The sequence below is a fragment of the Rhinichthys klamathensis genome, unplaced genomic scaffold (assembly GCF_029890125.1).
Source record: "Rhinichthys klamathensis goyatoka isolate OS25496 unplaced genomic scaffold, OSU_Roscu_1.1 h1tg000011l_1, whole genome shotgun sequence".
Taxonomy (NCBI): domain Eukaryota; kingdom Metazoa; phylum Chordata; class Actinopteri; order Cypriniformes; family Leuciscidae; genus Rhinichthys; species Rhinichthys klamathensis.
Genome location: NW_026606564.1, coordinates 16,688,994 through 16,705,000, shown reverse-complemented (window position 1 = coordinate 16,705,000; position 16,007 = coordinate 16,688,994). Strand labels below are relative to the sequence as shown.

Sequence of the window (16,007 nt, the reverse complement as noted above, 5' to 3'; positions counted from 1 at the left end):
CTATCGAACAGAACGACGTTGCATCTGTACCAATCGTACGAGGCTACCAATCATAATTTCAAAAGCAGTTCTGTAAAAAAAGTAATTTTACATATATAGCCTATATATATTTATTTTTATTTTTTTTATTAGGCCTATTATTATTATTATTTTGATTCCCTACAACCTAGAGTTTTTAAAAACATGGTTTTAAGTAAAGTGTGATTTGCCAGGAGGGACGGGGATTTCCTTCTGGTCTAAACATCCCTGCTTCTGCTGAATTATTTGAATCCCCACACCCCTCCCTCCACAGCTAATCAATGCTATAGGCTACTTCACCAATAGACCATATCAAATATAAAATAGAGATATGCAACAAGCACGTTTAAACAACGACAAACAATAAAATCAAAACCAGCGTTTCAGTTGTTCATTAGTTCAAGTGGCCTTAATGCATGCACGGCTTTTCAAAATTTCACAAAGCGTTTTGAGATTATTTTGAATGAAATATTGAAGTTTATAATTAAGTGTTTTGGCAGACCACGCCGAGTGGCCCTATGCATTTTTCTAAAGTCGGGTTTTATTCGAACTTTTGCTAACGACAAAAACAGTTTATCTGTCGTCTCTGTCTCCGGGAACTGCGCGTCACAAAAATGAACCGAAAGCCACTTCAGCTCAGTCACTATAAGAAATCGGCTCTGTCTAAAGCCTTTAAATGTCTAAATATTCTGGCTAATAAATGTTATCTGATTATGTAATCCATATGAAAACGAGAGGTACAGAGGATGTACTCAAACATGTAGCCTGTAAGCGCTTCCCAATGAGAAAATGACAAGACAAGGGTGAAAATCTCGCTCTAATTAAATGTAGCAGGCTAAATCGCCCTGAATTAAAATGTAAAAACAGATCAAATAATGCATTTGTCGAAATGTTGCGATATTGTTTCATTTAAGTTCATAATTATTCAATACATGTTATTTAATTTAGCAGCATTACCACGAAGCACCGTGGTTCGATATTTATTTGAATAAAAAATAAAAATAAAAAAACTTAATTCACAAATTGCATGCCTGGTTGAAAGGATCCAAAGATCCCTGTAGACTTTAATATTGAGTTGAACATTTTGTTCATGAAAACAAATTAACATGCGTTTTTTCAGATTATATTTAGTTTTGCTTGGAAAAAGCTGGCCCAAACCAGTTTTATTTCATCAATTACTGAAATAATTAAATATTTAGTAATAAGCTTTTATGACAGAAATATCACTAGGCTACATGTAACTTAAATCATTTAATTCCTTCATTATCAACACTGTCTAGAATAGCGATTTAAGTGTGAATTGTGACTTCTCTTTGTGTTAAATCAGCCTCAGACTCCAATAGCCGGTGGGGGGTTGGAGGGACAGTTCAGTGCTGTATCGAGCGCGCAGGACAATAGGCATAGGTGTTAATGTTCCTCTTTCATATGGAGAGCGAGGGAGACTAAATAAACTTGTTAAAAAGAGATTCAGCGCGAGAGAGGCAAAGAAAAACGCATGTTTTAATTTAATTATGTTGCTTTGGACAATTTTCGTTTTGTAGGCCTACTGTTTTAATTGTTTAATATAGCTGTCATTTCTTTGGCAATACAAATTTAAAATGTCGCAAGAATAAGATTAGCCTAGTGTTTCTTATTTTGCATCGCAAAAGAAATAAACTCTAAACCCGATGCAACCCTGTTTTAAATAAAAAAAACTGTCCCGACACTTTATTTAAACCTTGAAATGTTCGAACTTGGTTTCAAACTTAAGTAATTTTAGTGTTCTTTTACATTACACAATAATTTAGCAGACTAAAGACGTGCTTCTTCATTTTCATTTTCTGATGCAATCGGCTGACAATCTTCCTTCATCAGTTTTTGTCCTTTGTGCAGCGGCTGCGGTTCCAGGAATGTAGCAAATTTATGTTGTAATAATAATTAAACAAAACTCTTGACTTTAAATAAGTAAACAGTTATAAACAGTTAGCTATTTAAGCATCAAGAAGGTTAAACATAAACGCTGTAGGGCAACATCGGTTAACAACATGTATGCTACATTGAGATTCGATCCGAGTCGATTGAAGCTCCTCGAAGCTCGTGTTGTTGCGTTAACCACTGAGCTATCGTCTATACGTCTGTGACTGTTTTTATTGCAATGTTTTACTTTTTCATTATTTATTCAATTTCATTTCAGTAGCCTAATTTCAGTATTGTGATTATGAATTATTTTAACTACGTTTCACTTGTTGAATTCATCTGCTACCAGCTTTCAAACGCTCTGAATCAGTGCGGTGCGGCAGCAGATTACGCATTAGAGAGAATAAACAAACACTTTTCAGAGTCTATGATTGTAGCGCCTCTTGGCGGTAAAAGGCAGCAAATACACCCCACATTTTACCGCCGCGGTGGAACGGCTGATGTGGGCATTGTCATGGCTTGCCTCGACATTTGCGTTTGAATAGCGCGCGTCCTCCGTGGGCGTGTCAGATTAACGCGTAATGAAGTGTAATGAGCTGGGGAAAAAAAATCTGACAGCACTCTCTTTTCATACAGATTACATAAACTGAGAATATTTGTTTTTTATATAAATTACATCATTAAAAAGAAGAGAATTCAAGCTTCATAAAGAAAAACCTCTCGTGCCTGTATGACAAGTATTTGCAGAGTTAGAGTTAATTTTTCGGACGTGTTTCAGAATGGACTGCACTGACAGAGAGAAGGCAAAACTCGCATCATGTTTATTTTTCTTTATTTGACAAAAAGCACAAAACTTTGTTTTTATTGTGAGTATACAGAAAAATAATAGACAATTAACAGGATCGATTGATGTATAACACTTATATGTACGATCAAAATCAACAGAGTATTTTAAGTCTATTTTTCTGCTATGTGAAAAAAAAACGGCAAAACGCGCGGGCGCGTTTCTGGTCCCCAGAGGGTTAAAGTGGGTCCTGGAGGGCCACTGTCCTGCAGAGTTTAGCTACAAACCCTTTTAAACACAGCTAAATCAGTGAATCAAGGCATACTAAAGGCCTCCAGGCAGGAGTGTTGAGGAGCTGGAGCTGAACTCTGCAGGACACAAGTTTGGACACCCCTGCTCTGTGCTAATATTCGTGTTTGCATAGTGTCAGAAAAAGCAGCTGTACCTTGTGTCATCTCCTCATTCTGACATTATATGCTTTACTTTCAGTCGAGCATGGTCTAATCACTCTACATGAATCCCAGTGTAATCAACACAGCAAGTGTGGCAGTGGCAGCTGATTAAAGGCATGCGTCTTGATACTACACTTGGTGATATTGATACTGTATGGGTGCATTCTCTTACTTGTGTTTCTTCTTTTTTCTTTCTGTAAAGATTTGATCTCAGGACAGGAGGCCTCTTATTTGGTTTGGCAGTCCAGTGTTGGGTTATGTGACCCATTAGCTGGATATGTTTGTGAGGGGGTACACTATTACTACTATCAGTGAAAGTAACCCAGCTGCTAACTCGGCAGGGAGTGACCCAAAACCTAGTCAGCATAGTGAGAACAACCCAACAAAAAGGACTGAACCCAGCATATTTATTTATTTAATGTTTATTTGACAGGGACAAATGCATAAAACATTGCTTTATAAAGAATACAAAGTAGATGCCATGCATACAGGTTTCTAGCCATGACTAATTTGCAACCCCTGTTCCTGGTTAGGCTTTTAAAATTAAAACAGAAATTACAGAGTATTGAGTTTAAAATGTATAGCTATTAAAATACATACAATAAATACATCCCATACATGAGATAAGATAAGGGCTTAAGTAGATGTAGAAATCACTATAAAACAGAGTCTAGACACATTTAACAATACAAGAACACAAAAGTGTGCATATGTCTGTGCGTGCTAACATATGCAACATAATGTTTGTATTGTGTTGTATCCTGTACAGTATATATATATATATATATATTGTGATGGATCGTCTGCCTCTCCCTTGTAATCAGCGCCACCCCGTCCCTTAATCCCCAGCGCCACCCCGTCCCACCCCGCCCTTCGCCAGGTTCTCGATTGGAGTCGGTGTGATTGGAGAGGAGGGGCGCTGAAGAGGAGAATTGGCGGCGTGTGATGAGGCACACCTGACGGAGCATGAAGCCTCATCACCGCCGCTGTTAAATGCTGAACATGAAAGTCATGTCAAAAACTTTAATTTGATCTACAAAAAACAATCCATGCTTCAAAATAGCAATTTCACTTTTACAACACACAAATAATTATTATGTGACATTTCACAGGCTTATGGGGCCCATGCTGAATTGTGGTTTATGAGGTCACTCTACACACAACATGTTGAATTGCAGTTTATGAGGTCACTCTACACACAACATGCTGAATTGTGGTTTATGAGGTCACTCTACACACAACATGCTGAATTGTGGTTTATGAGGTCACTCTACACACAACATGCTGAATTGTGGTTTATGAGGTCACTCTACACACAACATGCTGAATTGTGGTTTATGAGGTCACTCTACACACAACATGCTGAATTGTGGTTTATGAGGTCACTCTACACACAACATGCTGAATTGACCCTTCGCAAAGACCCGCCCCCCTTATTTACTGTCGCTATGTCCGACAAGCTACGCCGCTCTCACGCACACACCATGCTCTCACGCAGTGAAAAATATAGTACATATTCAGTTTTTCAAGTTCAAATCCTCACATTTTAATCTACTAACTCTCCTGACTGCTTTGTCGGACAAAATGGCGGATGGCGAAGTATGATTGGTCAGATCACCTGTCAATCAAGCTCCCTGCGAAGGGTCAATTATCTACAGCAAAATAGAGCGGGTTTTGGTGAAAACTAAGATAATATTTAATGACTACAATTGTAATTTCTCGCTAGAAAGGACATCAGAAGTGGAAAACGATGATCAAAAATGTATATTTAAACACAAACTGACAGACATGGACACTATACTATACAAAGTATTGTGGACAAAGTGTAAAACTTTGTATGGTAATAGGACGTCCGAATATACAGGTGCGCAGGGGTGGAATATTTGTGGAAATTTCCTGCAGGGGTTCAGGCTGCAAGACTGCCGAATGACTAAAGAAACGTTATTAGCAAAATGGTAGAAAAATGTATATGTCTTGTCTATTACCACCCTCTGCTACTTATACCAATGACGAAAATAAGCGCAGTTACAATAGTTTAATATGTGGGAGAGCGTTGCTATAAAGTGATGATATTGTATTGCAATAGATAGCACTTTAAAGTCAATACCAAATCAAAACTAGTTAGCAGATTATTCATAATTTAAAGGGTTAAATGACAATATGGTTATACTTAAAATAGTTACAAAATAGATGTATAAGATGATAAAAACGTATACCATTAATTGTACCCAGCATATATATAAAATGTTACCAGAGAGAGAGAGCGAGAGAGGCTTAAGAAAAGAGAAGAAAGACCCAGAGCAAAGAAGGGCCAGAGAATCAAAAAAGCCAGAGCAAGTTACAATCTTCTTTTATCCCTTTCCTGACCATGTGACCGAAACCCAAATGTGAGACGTTTAAACTGACCAATCAGATAATTACAACTTCTCCCACTGTATTAAAGGTGTGACAATTCATAGACCCCCGAAGTACACACATCTACTGGCCTTGATCACACTCTGTGCCTTTAGGAATTCCAAATGGTCATTGGGTTAAGAAAGAGGGGGGTTGAAACAGTAAAAGCAAATGTCTTTGATCATTTCAGTAAAAGCAAATGTCTTTGAAAACAATCCAAGATATTTTAAAATGATCAATCCTGCAAGGTTTTAACGGATAATGTTGGTTTTAGTATAAGAGTGAAGAGATTGTTTTTAGATAGGATGGCTTAATGGATATGGAGTAAAAATCAAGGACCACAATGGAAATAAATGAATGCAACTTTATTGTGTTATCCTTGACAAAGAAGTTTAGCCATTTTACTACTACTGTATTGCTACTTTTTATGTCAAATAAATGTAACTCAACTCAGCGGTGTAGTTTATGAGGGCATCATTTCTACTGAAATTTAACCCAACAGTGGGTTAGACAAAACTTGAAAATAACCCAACAAAATGGCCAAACAGGCAGAACCCAGCAGTCTGGGTAAAAAAATGGTTACACTTTATTTCGATAGTCACTTTAGACATTCTACTAACTATAAGTAACTTTTCAACTACATGTCAACTAACTGTCATTAGAGTATTAGTAGACTGTAGGAGACTGTCAATAGACTGTTAGGTTATGGTTAGGTGTTAGGGTTCGGGTTAGGAGAACAAGTTTACTTGTAGTTGCGAAGTTACTTATAGTCAGTAGAATGTCTGTTGGGGGACCAACAAAATAAATCGTTAGCAGATATTAAGCAGACAGTCTATTAATACTCTAATGACAGTTAGTTGACATGTAGCTCCAAAGTTACTTATAGTTAGTAGAATGTCTAAAGTGGACTATCAAAATAAAGTGTTACCAAAAAAATAACTATTTTTAGAGTGAGAGGAGACAGAAAGCTGATATCTTCTAACAAAGCAAACGTGAATGGTGTCGTCTGTTGAATAGACAGTTCTTTTCTTCCCACAGATGCCAGAAGCACACAGAGTTTGCTCCTTTTGCTGTCACTTAAATGTTTTATGATGCTGTTAGTGTACTTGCCGTTGAATAAAATTATTTGATTTAGACTGTTTAATGCCTGTTCACTTCCTAAATTACCAATATATATAAATTAAATGATTTATATAGCCTAAATAAAATATATAAATAACCAGTGTTGGGGAAGCTACTTTGAAACTGTAGTTTGACAAGCTACAAGCTACTCGTAAGTTAAAGTAGTTAAACTACAGTCAAGCTACCCTTTTGGAAAAGTAGTTAGCTACACTACAAGTTACGATCAAAAAGTAGCTAGCTACATTGAAACTACTTTTGCTTTTTTTGAACAACATACACTCACCGGCCACTTTATTAGGTACCCCATGCTAGTAACGGGTTGGACCCCCTTTTGCCTTCAGAACTGCCTCAATTCTTCGTGGCATAGATTCAACAAGGTGCTGGAAGCATTCTTCAGGGAGTTTGGTCCATATTGACATGATGGCATCACACAGTTGCCGCAGATTTGTCGGCTGCACATCCATGATGCGAATCTCCCGTTCCACCACATCCCAAAGATGCTCTATTGGGTTGAGATCTAGTGACTGTGGAGGCCATTTTAGTACAGTGAACTCATTGTCATGTTCAAGAAACCAATTTGAAATGATTAGAGCTTTGTGACATGGTGGAAGTAGCCATCAGAGGATGGGTACATGGTGGCCATTAAGGGATGGACATGGTCAGAAACAATGCTCAGGTAGGCCGTGGCATTTAAACGATGCCCAATTGGCACTAAGGGGCCTAAAGTGTGCCAGGAAAACATCCCCCACACCATTACACCACCACCACCAGCCTGCACAGTGGTAACAAGGCATGATGGTTCCATGTTCTCATTCTGTTTACGCCAAATTCTGACTCTAACATCTGAATGTCTCAACAGAAATTGAGACTCATCAGACCAGGCAACATTTTTCCAGTCTTCAACTGTTCAATTTTGGTGAGCTCTTGCAAATTGTAGCCTCTTTTTCCTATTTGTAGTGGAGATGAGTGGTACCCAGTGGAGTCTTCTGCTGTTGTAGCCCATCCGCCTCAAGGTTGTGCGTGTTGTGGCTTCACAAATGCTTTGCTGCATACCTCGGTTGTAACGAGTGGTTATTTCAGTCACTGTTGCCCTTCTATCAGCTCGAACCAGTCTGGCCATTCTCCTCTGACCTCTGGCATCAACAAGGCATTTCCGCCCACAGAACTGCCGCTCACTGGATGTTTTTTCTTTTTCGGACCATTCTCTGTAAACCCTAGAGATGGTTGTGCGTGAAAATCCCAGTAGATTAGCAGTTTCTGAAATACTCAGACCAGCCCTTCTGGCACCAACAATCATGCCACGTTCAAAGTCACTCAAATCAACTTTCTTCCCCATACTGATGCTCGGTTTGAACTGCAGGAGATTGTCTTGACCATGTCTACATGCCTAAATGCACTGAGTTGCCGCCATGTGATTGGCTGCTTAGAAATTAAGTGTTAACGAGCAGTTGGACAGGTGTACCTAATAAAGTGGCCGGTGAGTGTATATTATAAATAACTGAATAAGTGTCTGAGGAATGTTTTAAAGGGGTCATATAATGCCATTTTTGTACAAGCTAATATGATTCTTTAGGGTCTAAATTAAAAGTTTGTAATATACTTTAATTAAAAATTCTCATTAGTATTGTAAGAAAACACTTATTTTACCTGGTAAAAAACAGCTCTGTTTTCAGCACGCTGTTTCAGTGCATATGCCTTTAAATGATCATGAGCTTTGCTGACTCCGCCTCTCTGTTCTATGCGTACACCAGAGCCGGCTCTGGCGTACACCGTTTGTAACACAATAACACAATAACCATAACACGTTGTTCAGTATAAACGTGGGATTATGCATTATATTGAGAACGTCATACATAGAAAACATGCCGTAATGTACCCTGAGTGTAAACCTTAGACGCATTCATCGTGAAGCGTGCAAGCGAATTTACAAGGATTAATATAAATATTAATATAAAGTTTAATAAAACGTTACACTCACTTCAGTTCTTCTGGAGCAGCTGCAGGAACACGAATAGATGGTACCGATCCTTTCAGGAGCAGCTTCTTAGCAAAACCAGCTTTATACCTCCTCGTTTATAAAGCAGTCTGGTGTGTGAAATGATTCGCGCAAACATGAGAGCATTGACGTTGCTCGTGGGGAATATTCCCTTCGAAAACAAACTCAGCCACTGCGTCTTCAGCGGTTCGGATTTAGGAACATTAAAATGACTGCTGTGTTCGTTATTACACCCAAGAACAGAACACCACAATCGCTTAGACGCCATTCTGCTCATAGACAGCTCCAGCATATCAACAATGACCGCGCCGGTCCGCGCAGACTATGATTGACAGCTCCCTCATGAGCGAGGGCGGGTCTGTGTTGAAACACAGCTGTCAATCAACAATCGTGGGAGGGGCGTGCGAGCTTGTGACGTCACAGGCTCGAACGGCTCGATTTGAGGTAGGGGAAAACATATAAGGAGATTAAAACAAAACCACTGCATGGATTTTTATCATTATATGATGGCTGTGTACAGGCACTGCCAACACACATTTCAGTACAATCAACTTGTAAAAGTGCATGTACCATTATATGACCCCTTTAAGTAAAATATTTAGTGTTTAAAACAATGCAATACAATTATGATTTTTATTGTTTTATTACACACAACACTCAAATATCTCAGACTGTGTGTCAAAAGTGCAAAATTGCAACAAATACAACATTGCAAGAACAAAATATACATCCAACGTAAATTGCATGTATAGACTTTTTCTCAAAAATACAGATTGTGAGATGGTTGCATTTTGGCAAGAAAATACATTGAACAACCGCTCATATGTGGCACTGACAATGCACGTTAAACTCGCTCACATGCAGTGATGGAGCTCGCAGAATTTACTGTGAAAGAAGAACCTGAATCACAAGCTGCTTGTGAGCACAGTTCGGTTCGCTCTGAAACCAGTCACTCACAACAAATCTATACACCAATTTAATTAGATCAAAGCCTTTGTCGTGCGATAAAAAAAACTAAGATTACATTTTTTGTTCAACTGACAAACACGATGACGCAAACTTTAGTTGTCTTTTATGTTCATTACCAAACTGGCGGACAGATCATGGCGGTTCAATGTAATTAAACCAGAAATAGAAATTTGATGTAACATAGAGAGCAACAAAGCAGGATAATTAATACATTTAAAATGGCCATTAATCACCTGTATGTGCGTCCTTAAATTTTTGCTTGAGGTCTTCTGTACGTCAGTGAACCGTTAGCCGCAAGATGCGTGATTAAACAACAGGTGGCGGTAATGGCAAAAAAAGTTAGTTTGTAATCTAACAAGAAGAAGAATATCCTTGCATCGCGCTGATTCGCGCAGGCTCAACAACACGCAATGTAGCTTTTGCTCGCGCTACACCGCTACTTGCTGCAAAAAGTAGTTAGCTACTGGAAAAGCTACACTGTTTAAAAAGCAACTGAGCTACTGCCAAGCTACTGGAAAATGTAATTAAGTTAGTAGCGTCGCTACTTGTAATTAACTACTCCCCAACACTGTAAATAACATTAACTTGAAATGGAAATAACACATTATGAGCTAAAATTAGCCCAGTGTTCAGTCAGTGTGAGCAGAATTTGGGTTCAATTATGTAACCCAACCCTTCTGGGTTAAAACGTTTAACCCAACTTGCTGAGTTATTTTAACCAAGAATTTGTTATGTCCGATATTTACCCAGCTAGTGCTGGGTTAACCCAGCCATTTTTGGAGAGTAGGATCTGTAGAATGTAGAATAACAAAACTGTTAAAGGAACACTCCGACTTTTTGGGACTTTAGCCTATTCACCTTATCCCCCAGAGTTAGATAAGTCCATACATACCTTTTTCATCTCCGTGCGTGCTATAAGTCTGTTTGACGCACCCACCGCTAGCCTAGCTTAGCACAAAGACTGCATGTAAATGGTTGCAGCTAGCATACTAATCCAAATAAGTGACAAAATAACGCAAACATTTTCCTATTTACATGTTGTGATTTGTATAGTCACAGAGTGTACAAAAAACAAAGTCACATGAGACACAGACACATTTTAACCGTATAAATACTGGGAACTATATTCTCTGAAGGCGAAGCGATAACCGCAGCACCTGAGACGCGCTCTCTGCTCCTCACCACGGCTCGTCTCAGGTGCTGCGGTTATCACTCCGCCCGAGTAGCAGTGCTTCGCCTTCAGAGAATATAGTTCCCAGTATTTATACGGTTAAAATATGTCTGTGTCTCATGTGACTTTGTTTTTTGTACACTCTGTGACTATACAAATCACAACATGTAAATAGGAAAATGTTTGCGTTATTTTGTCACTTATTTGGATTAGTATGCTAGCTGCAACCATTTACATCCAGTCTTTGTGCTAAGCTAGGCTAGCGGTGGGTGCGTCAAACAGACTTATAGCACGCACGGAGATGAAAAAGGTATGTATGGACTTATCTAACTCTGGGGGATAAGGTGAATAGGCTAAAGTCCCAAAAAGTCGGAGTGTTCCTTTAACAAAAGAAAATGATTTCTTGTTACAGTTTAATTGATTTATCTCAAACAATAACGTCAATGTTAGAAATTTCCGTGAGCATGTGTGTGAGACAACATTCGAGATATGTTAACAAAGAGCAGAATGGATTACTAGGAATAGGAAATTATTGCGTAATTATCTAAATGCTTCTGGAGAAGTACTGGGAGGGAGACAAAGCGCTTTTTCACAGCTGACCCAACCTGCTAAGTTTCTAATTCCCTTTTTCTTAGTAACTGTTATAGTTCCTTGGGGACGTCACAACAAGTCCTAAACCCAACCCTTTTCTGAACAGACATAAAAGAAACTGAAGCATTACTTCTGTTCAGTCATTCAGCTCCTGACACAAGATGAATCTGCAGGTCTCCATCGTTCTTCTTTTCTTTTCTCTCACTGGAGGTACAGAAAACAGCAAGTGTTGAAATTTATTATTTGCTGATCACACTGTAGAGCGCTAACTAAATGTCTTTCTCTGTATGTAAGGTTATTCTCTCAAGTGTTACCTCTGCACATCTGTTTTGACGGGTTCCTGTGGAGTAAATGTGACATGTCCAGATGGACTTGCTACATGTTTCAGCACTACGGTTGGAACACCCATCGGTAAGTCCAGTATAATGTGGAAATCTGCCTTATAAGTGATACCACTAGAGAGAAAGTTTCCACTTGTAAACTTCTAATCTTGGAATTGTTTTATTATCTTATTATATGGACATGTATGTCTTTTCTACAGGTTCCTCCACAACTAAAGGGTGCATAGCTCAATGTGTACCAGGGACTGTAGAGGTTTTCGGAGTGAAAACGACTACGAGCTGCTGTAACACTGATCTTTGCAATGCTGCAGGTATTGGCCTTTGTTTGATCATGCGCTAGCAGTTTGATTTCATCCACAGTAACTTCAAATAAGGAACTCCCGCACACTATCAGTACTTGCAAGTAATAAAAAATATATATATATTAGTTTCAGTCTCACGACCTTCATCAGGCATGAATTTTTTATATATATATATATATATATATATATATATATATATATATACACTCACCTAAAGGATTATTAGGAACACCATACTAATACTGTGTTTGACCCTTAATTCTACGTGGCATTGATTCAACAAGGTGCTGAAAACATTCTTTAGAAATGTTGGCCCATATTGATAGGATAGCATCTTGCAGTTGATGGAGATTTGTGGGATGCACATCCAGGGCACGAAGCTCCCGTTCCACCACATCCCAAAGATGCTCTATTGGGTTGAGATCTGGTGACTGTGGGGGCCATTTTAGTACAGTGAACTCGTTGCCATGTTCAAGAAACCAATTTGAAATAATTCGAGCTTTATGACATGGTGCATTCTCCTGCTGGAAGTAGCCATCAGAGGATGGGTACATGGTGGCCATAAAGGGATGGACATGGTCAGAAACAATGCTCAGGTAGGCCGTGGCATTTAAACAATGCCCAATTGGCACTAAGGGGCCTAAAGTGTGCCAAGAAAACATCCCCCACACCATTACACCACCACCACCAGCCTACACAGTGGTAACAAGGCATGATGGATCCATGTTCTCATTCTGTTTACGCCAAATTCTGACTCTTCCCATCTGAATGTCTCAACAGAAATCGATACTCATCAGACCAGGCAACATTTTTCCAGTCTTCAACTGTCCAATTTTGGTGAGCTCTTGCAAATTGTAGCCTCTTTTTCCTATTTGTAGTGGAGATGAGTGGTACCCGGTGGGGTCTTCTGCTGTTGTAGCCCATCCGCCTCAAGTTTGTGCGTGTTGTGGCTTCACAAATGCTTTGCTGCATACCTCGGTTGTAACGAGTGGTTATTTCCGTCAAAGTTGCTCTTCTATCAGCTTGTATCAGTCGGCCCATTCTCCTCTGACCTCTAGCATCAACAAGGCATTTTCCCTTTTCACACCATTCTTTGTAAACCCTAGAAATGGTTGTGCATGAAAATCCCAGTAACTGAGCAGATTGTGAAATACTCAGACCGGCCCGTCTGGCACCAACAACCATGCCACGCTCAAAATTGCTTAACCTGTTAAGCTTCACCAGAGCGCAGGCGCTCTGAAGCGTTTTTTTTTTAAATAGTTCAAAGTTACTATCATATTTAATGTTATTACCTTGACAAACTATACATCATTAAAAAGATATAAGACTCAAGTTTCAGTATTTGACCACTATTGTATTCTGAGAAACTTATAGTGACAGTTATGTCTTAATTTGTGTCAGGAGTTATGAAATTAAAAAATGAGTCGTTACCTTTAATATGAATTATGAGCGTCAGGCGCTGTCATTCAGAAAAAAACTCCTGTGCGATCGTCATGACAGCGCTTGACAAAACAACGTCCCCCAGGGCTTTTAGCTCAAACGTGCAGATTTGGAGAAATATTGATAGATTCTCATAGGTTTACATCAGATTTCTATAGACAGGAATAATATTTATTGAATTTATACCCAAATGCGTCGATGTAATCATTATGAGCGCTGTATACTCTGATGTACTGTGTTTTCAATTCATACCAGTAGCCCGAGGGCGCTGTATGCACGTATGCAGTCCATATATGGATCACATGAAGAAGAGCCATAATCATGTGACATTCCAGGAACAGCCTGACATAACAAAGCTATCAGAGATCGCTGTAAAGTGCAGATAAAGATGTTTTGAAGACAATAAACATGATTGCAATGATATTTGATTTACCTGTGTTCTTCGAGCCATGTCAGGTATTTTCATAATAATAGATTATATGTATAATGTAATGCTAATCGATATAGACTTTATCATTGTGCAGAATACTATAAAATAATATATTTTCTATCTGATTTTTTTATCTGAAGCCAAATCAGATCACAGAAAGTTATTTAAAACACTCGACTTGCGTTATAAAGTAAGTTCGGAGCACAAACATGGTTTTAATCTCATAAATTGTCGTGTATTGATGGTGTGCTAAGCTAACATGCTAGCTAGCTCTGTGCACCTGCCACCTAACTTCGCTGTAATTTTTTATGATTTTTTTCTAAATAAGAATGCTTACTGAAATGTTTCTTTTTTCAAAAAGGGCATTTGATACAGTTTCACTGTGAAGTGAGAACTTTTATAAAAGAAATGAGGGATTGAAACAGTGTGAATTGCTAGTCGTTAGTGATTATAATGCAGACAAAAGAAAAGCATATTTCGAGCCATAACCAGGCTGGAGAGGTGTGAATGTTGTGCAGGGGAGACTGACACTGAATGGGGCTCGTTTGCACCACAAAACAATAGAGGCAATAGACTGAATAGATGCTTAGAAGATGACAATAAACATCAGTTTGCATTTTAGAGTCTAATCAAAATAAAGTCATATGACATGATCTTGAAAAACATTTAACTAAATGCAGAGTTTTAGACTCATCTTCTTCAGATTTTAAATATAACATGGTCAGACATGTGGCTTTAGCTGCAGTGCATTTCTGGATTGCTACAATGCCAACTTCGATTTTATTTTCATGAAGATGTTTCATAAAAATAAATGTATAATAACTTTACAAAACTTTGAAGCTATTTATAACTATTTTTTTTTCATTATGACAATAATTAATTCTACATTTACAATAAACTTCCAGGTGTCAGCTTTCAAATGAGATCATACTTGTGCTTTTAGTACAAAGGGTTCATGAACTGTATCTGTTTCAGTTTGGGTATGCCATATCTGCGGATTTTTCAAAAGTGGGGTTGCAGCTTAACAAGTTAAATCACCTTTCTTTCCCATTCTGACATTCAGTTTGGAGTTCAGGAGATTGTCTTGACCAGGACCACACCCCTAAATGCATTGAAGCAACTGCCATGTAATTGGCTGATTAGATAATTGCATTAATGAGAAATTGAACAGGTGTTCCTAATAATCCTTTAGGTGAGTGTATATTACTTGCAAGTACTTATTTTGTGCGGGAGTTCCTTATTGGCAGATTTGTCGACCTACCTATTTGGTCTTTTTTTTTCTACGCACCTATCACCTGCAGGTGTGCGATGGCGTTTGTTAATTGACCGTTCACAAAAGCCACGCCCCCTAGTTATTGTTACTACGTCCGTCAAACAAATAGTTAAACACGACCAGCGCGACAGATTGCCATGACGGCAGGTATACCTGTGCGTGTTAAGCTATAAATGTAGCTATAAGGAGAAGCTTATGAATTAGTCTAGCACTTTCAGAGTTTTTATTGTTTTTAAATTTTTTTTACAAATTTCGACAATGATCGACAATGAACGTAGTTTTCATAACTATTATTATTATTATTATTATTTGTATTATCAGTGGAGCGTTATACTAATGTCCTTCCTGTCTTGATTAGATGGAGTGTATAAGGGAAGCTTCCTCTTGCTGGTGTCTCCTCTGCTCTTCTACTTCCTGTTTCAGTGAGTTCAGCTGAACTTCAGATTCTTCAGCAAAGACCATCAAACAAACTCAATATGAGACACAATCTGAATAAAGCTTGTTTGTTGCTGTGCTGTTCTTTGGTGTAAGGAACTGAAAATCTGTACTTTTTTAACATTACAAAATAACTGCATTAAAACTACCACATTAATTTTCTTTGCATAAATGAAAAGTTATTATAGAATGTTCTTTGCCGTTTTAAAAAGTGTGATGAACGTCTGTAATAAAATATTTACTCATGTCTATTAAACATCTATCTCAGTGAGTGACTGGATTTTATTTTTATTTTATTTTTTGCTTCAATTAGTAAGCGTCATGGGTGGTAGTATATACAGTAAGTAGAGCACGAAGACAAAGACTACAAGAACACAAGCCCTGTGTTAGACC

At 38.3% G+C, this 16,007-nt stretch overlaps 1 protein-coding gene across 2 annotated transcripts in view; it reads left to right on the top strand.

Moving 5' to 3' along the window:
- Positions 1–15,807, top strand: part of LOC130100331 (cytotoxin 7-like) — a 161,894-nt gene extending 146,087 nt beyond the window's left edge. The window contains exons 1-4 of one of the 2 annotated variants that reach the window (XM_056265754.1): positions 11,476–11,603; positions 11,688–11,804; positions 11,935–12,045; positions 15,538–15,807. In XM_056265754.1, the coding sequence (XP_056121729.1) occupies positions 11,555–11,603; positions 11,688–11,804; positions 11,935–12,045; positions 15,538–15,605 (345 nt within the window). In that variant the 5' untranslated portion in view covers positions 11,476–11,554 and the 3' untranslated portion in view covers positions 15,606–15,807. Of the gene's footprint in view, positions 1–11,475; positions 11,604–11,687; positions 11,805–11,934; positions 12,046–15,537 lie in introns of those variants that run through there. The other variant, XM_056265763.1, reaches the window with a different exon arrangement.
- The last annotated feature ends 200 nt before the right edge of the window (positions 15,808–16,007 follow it).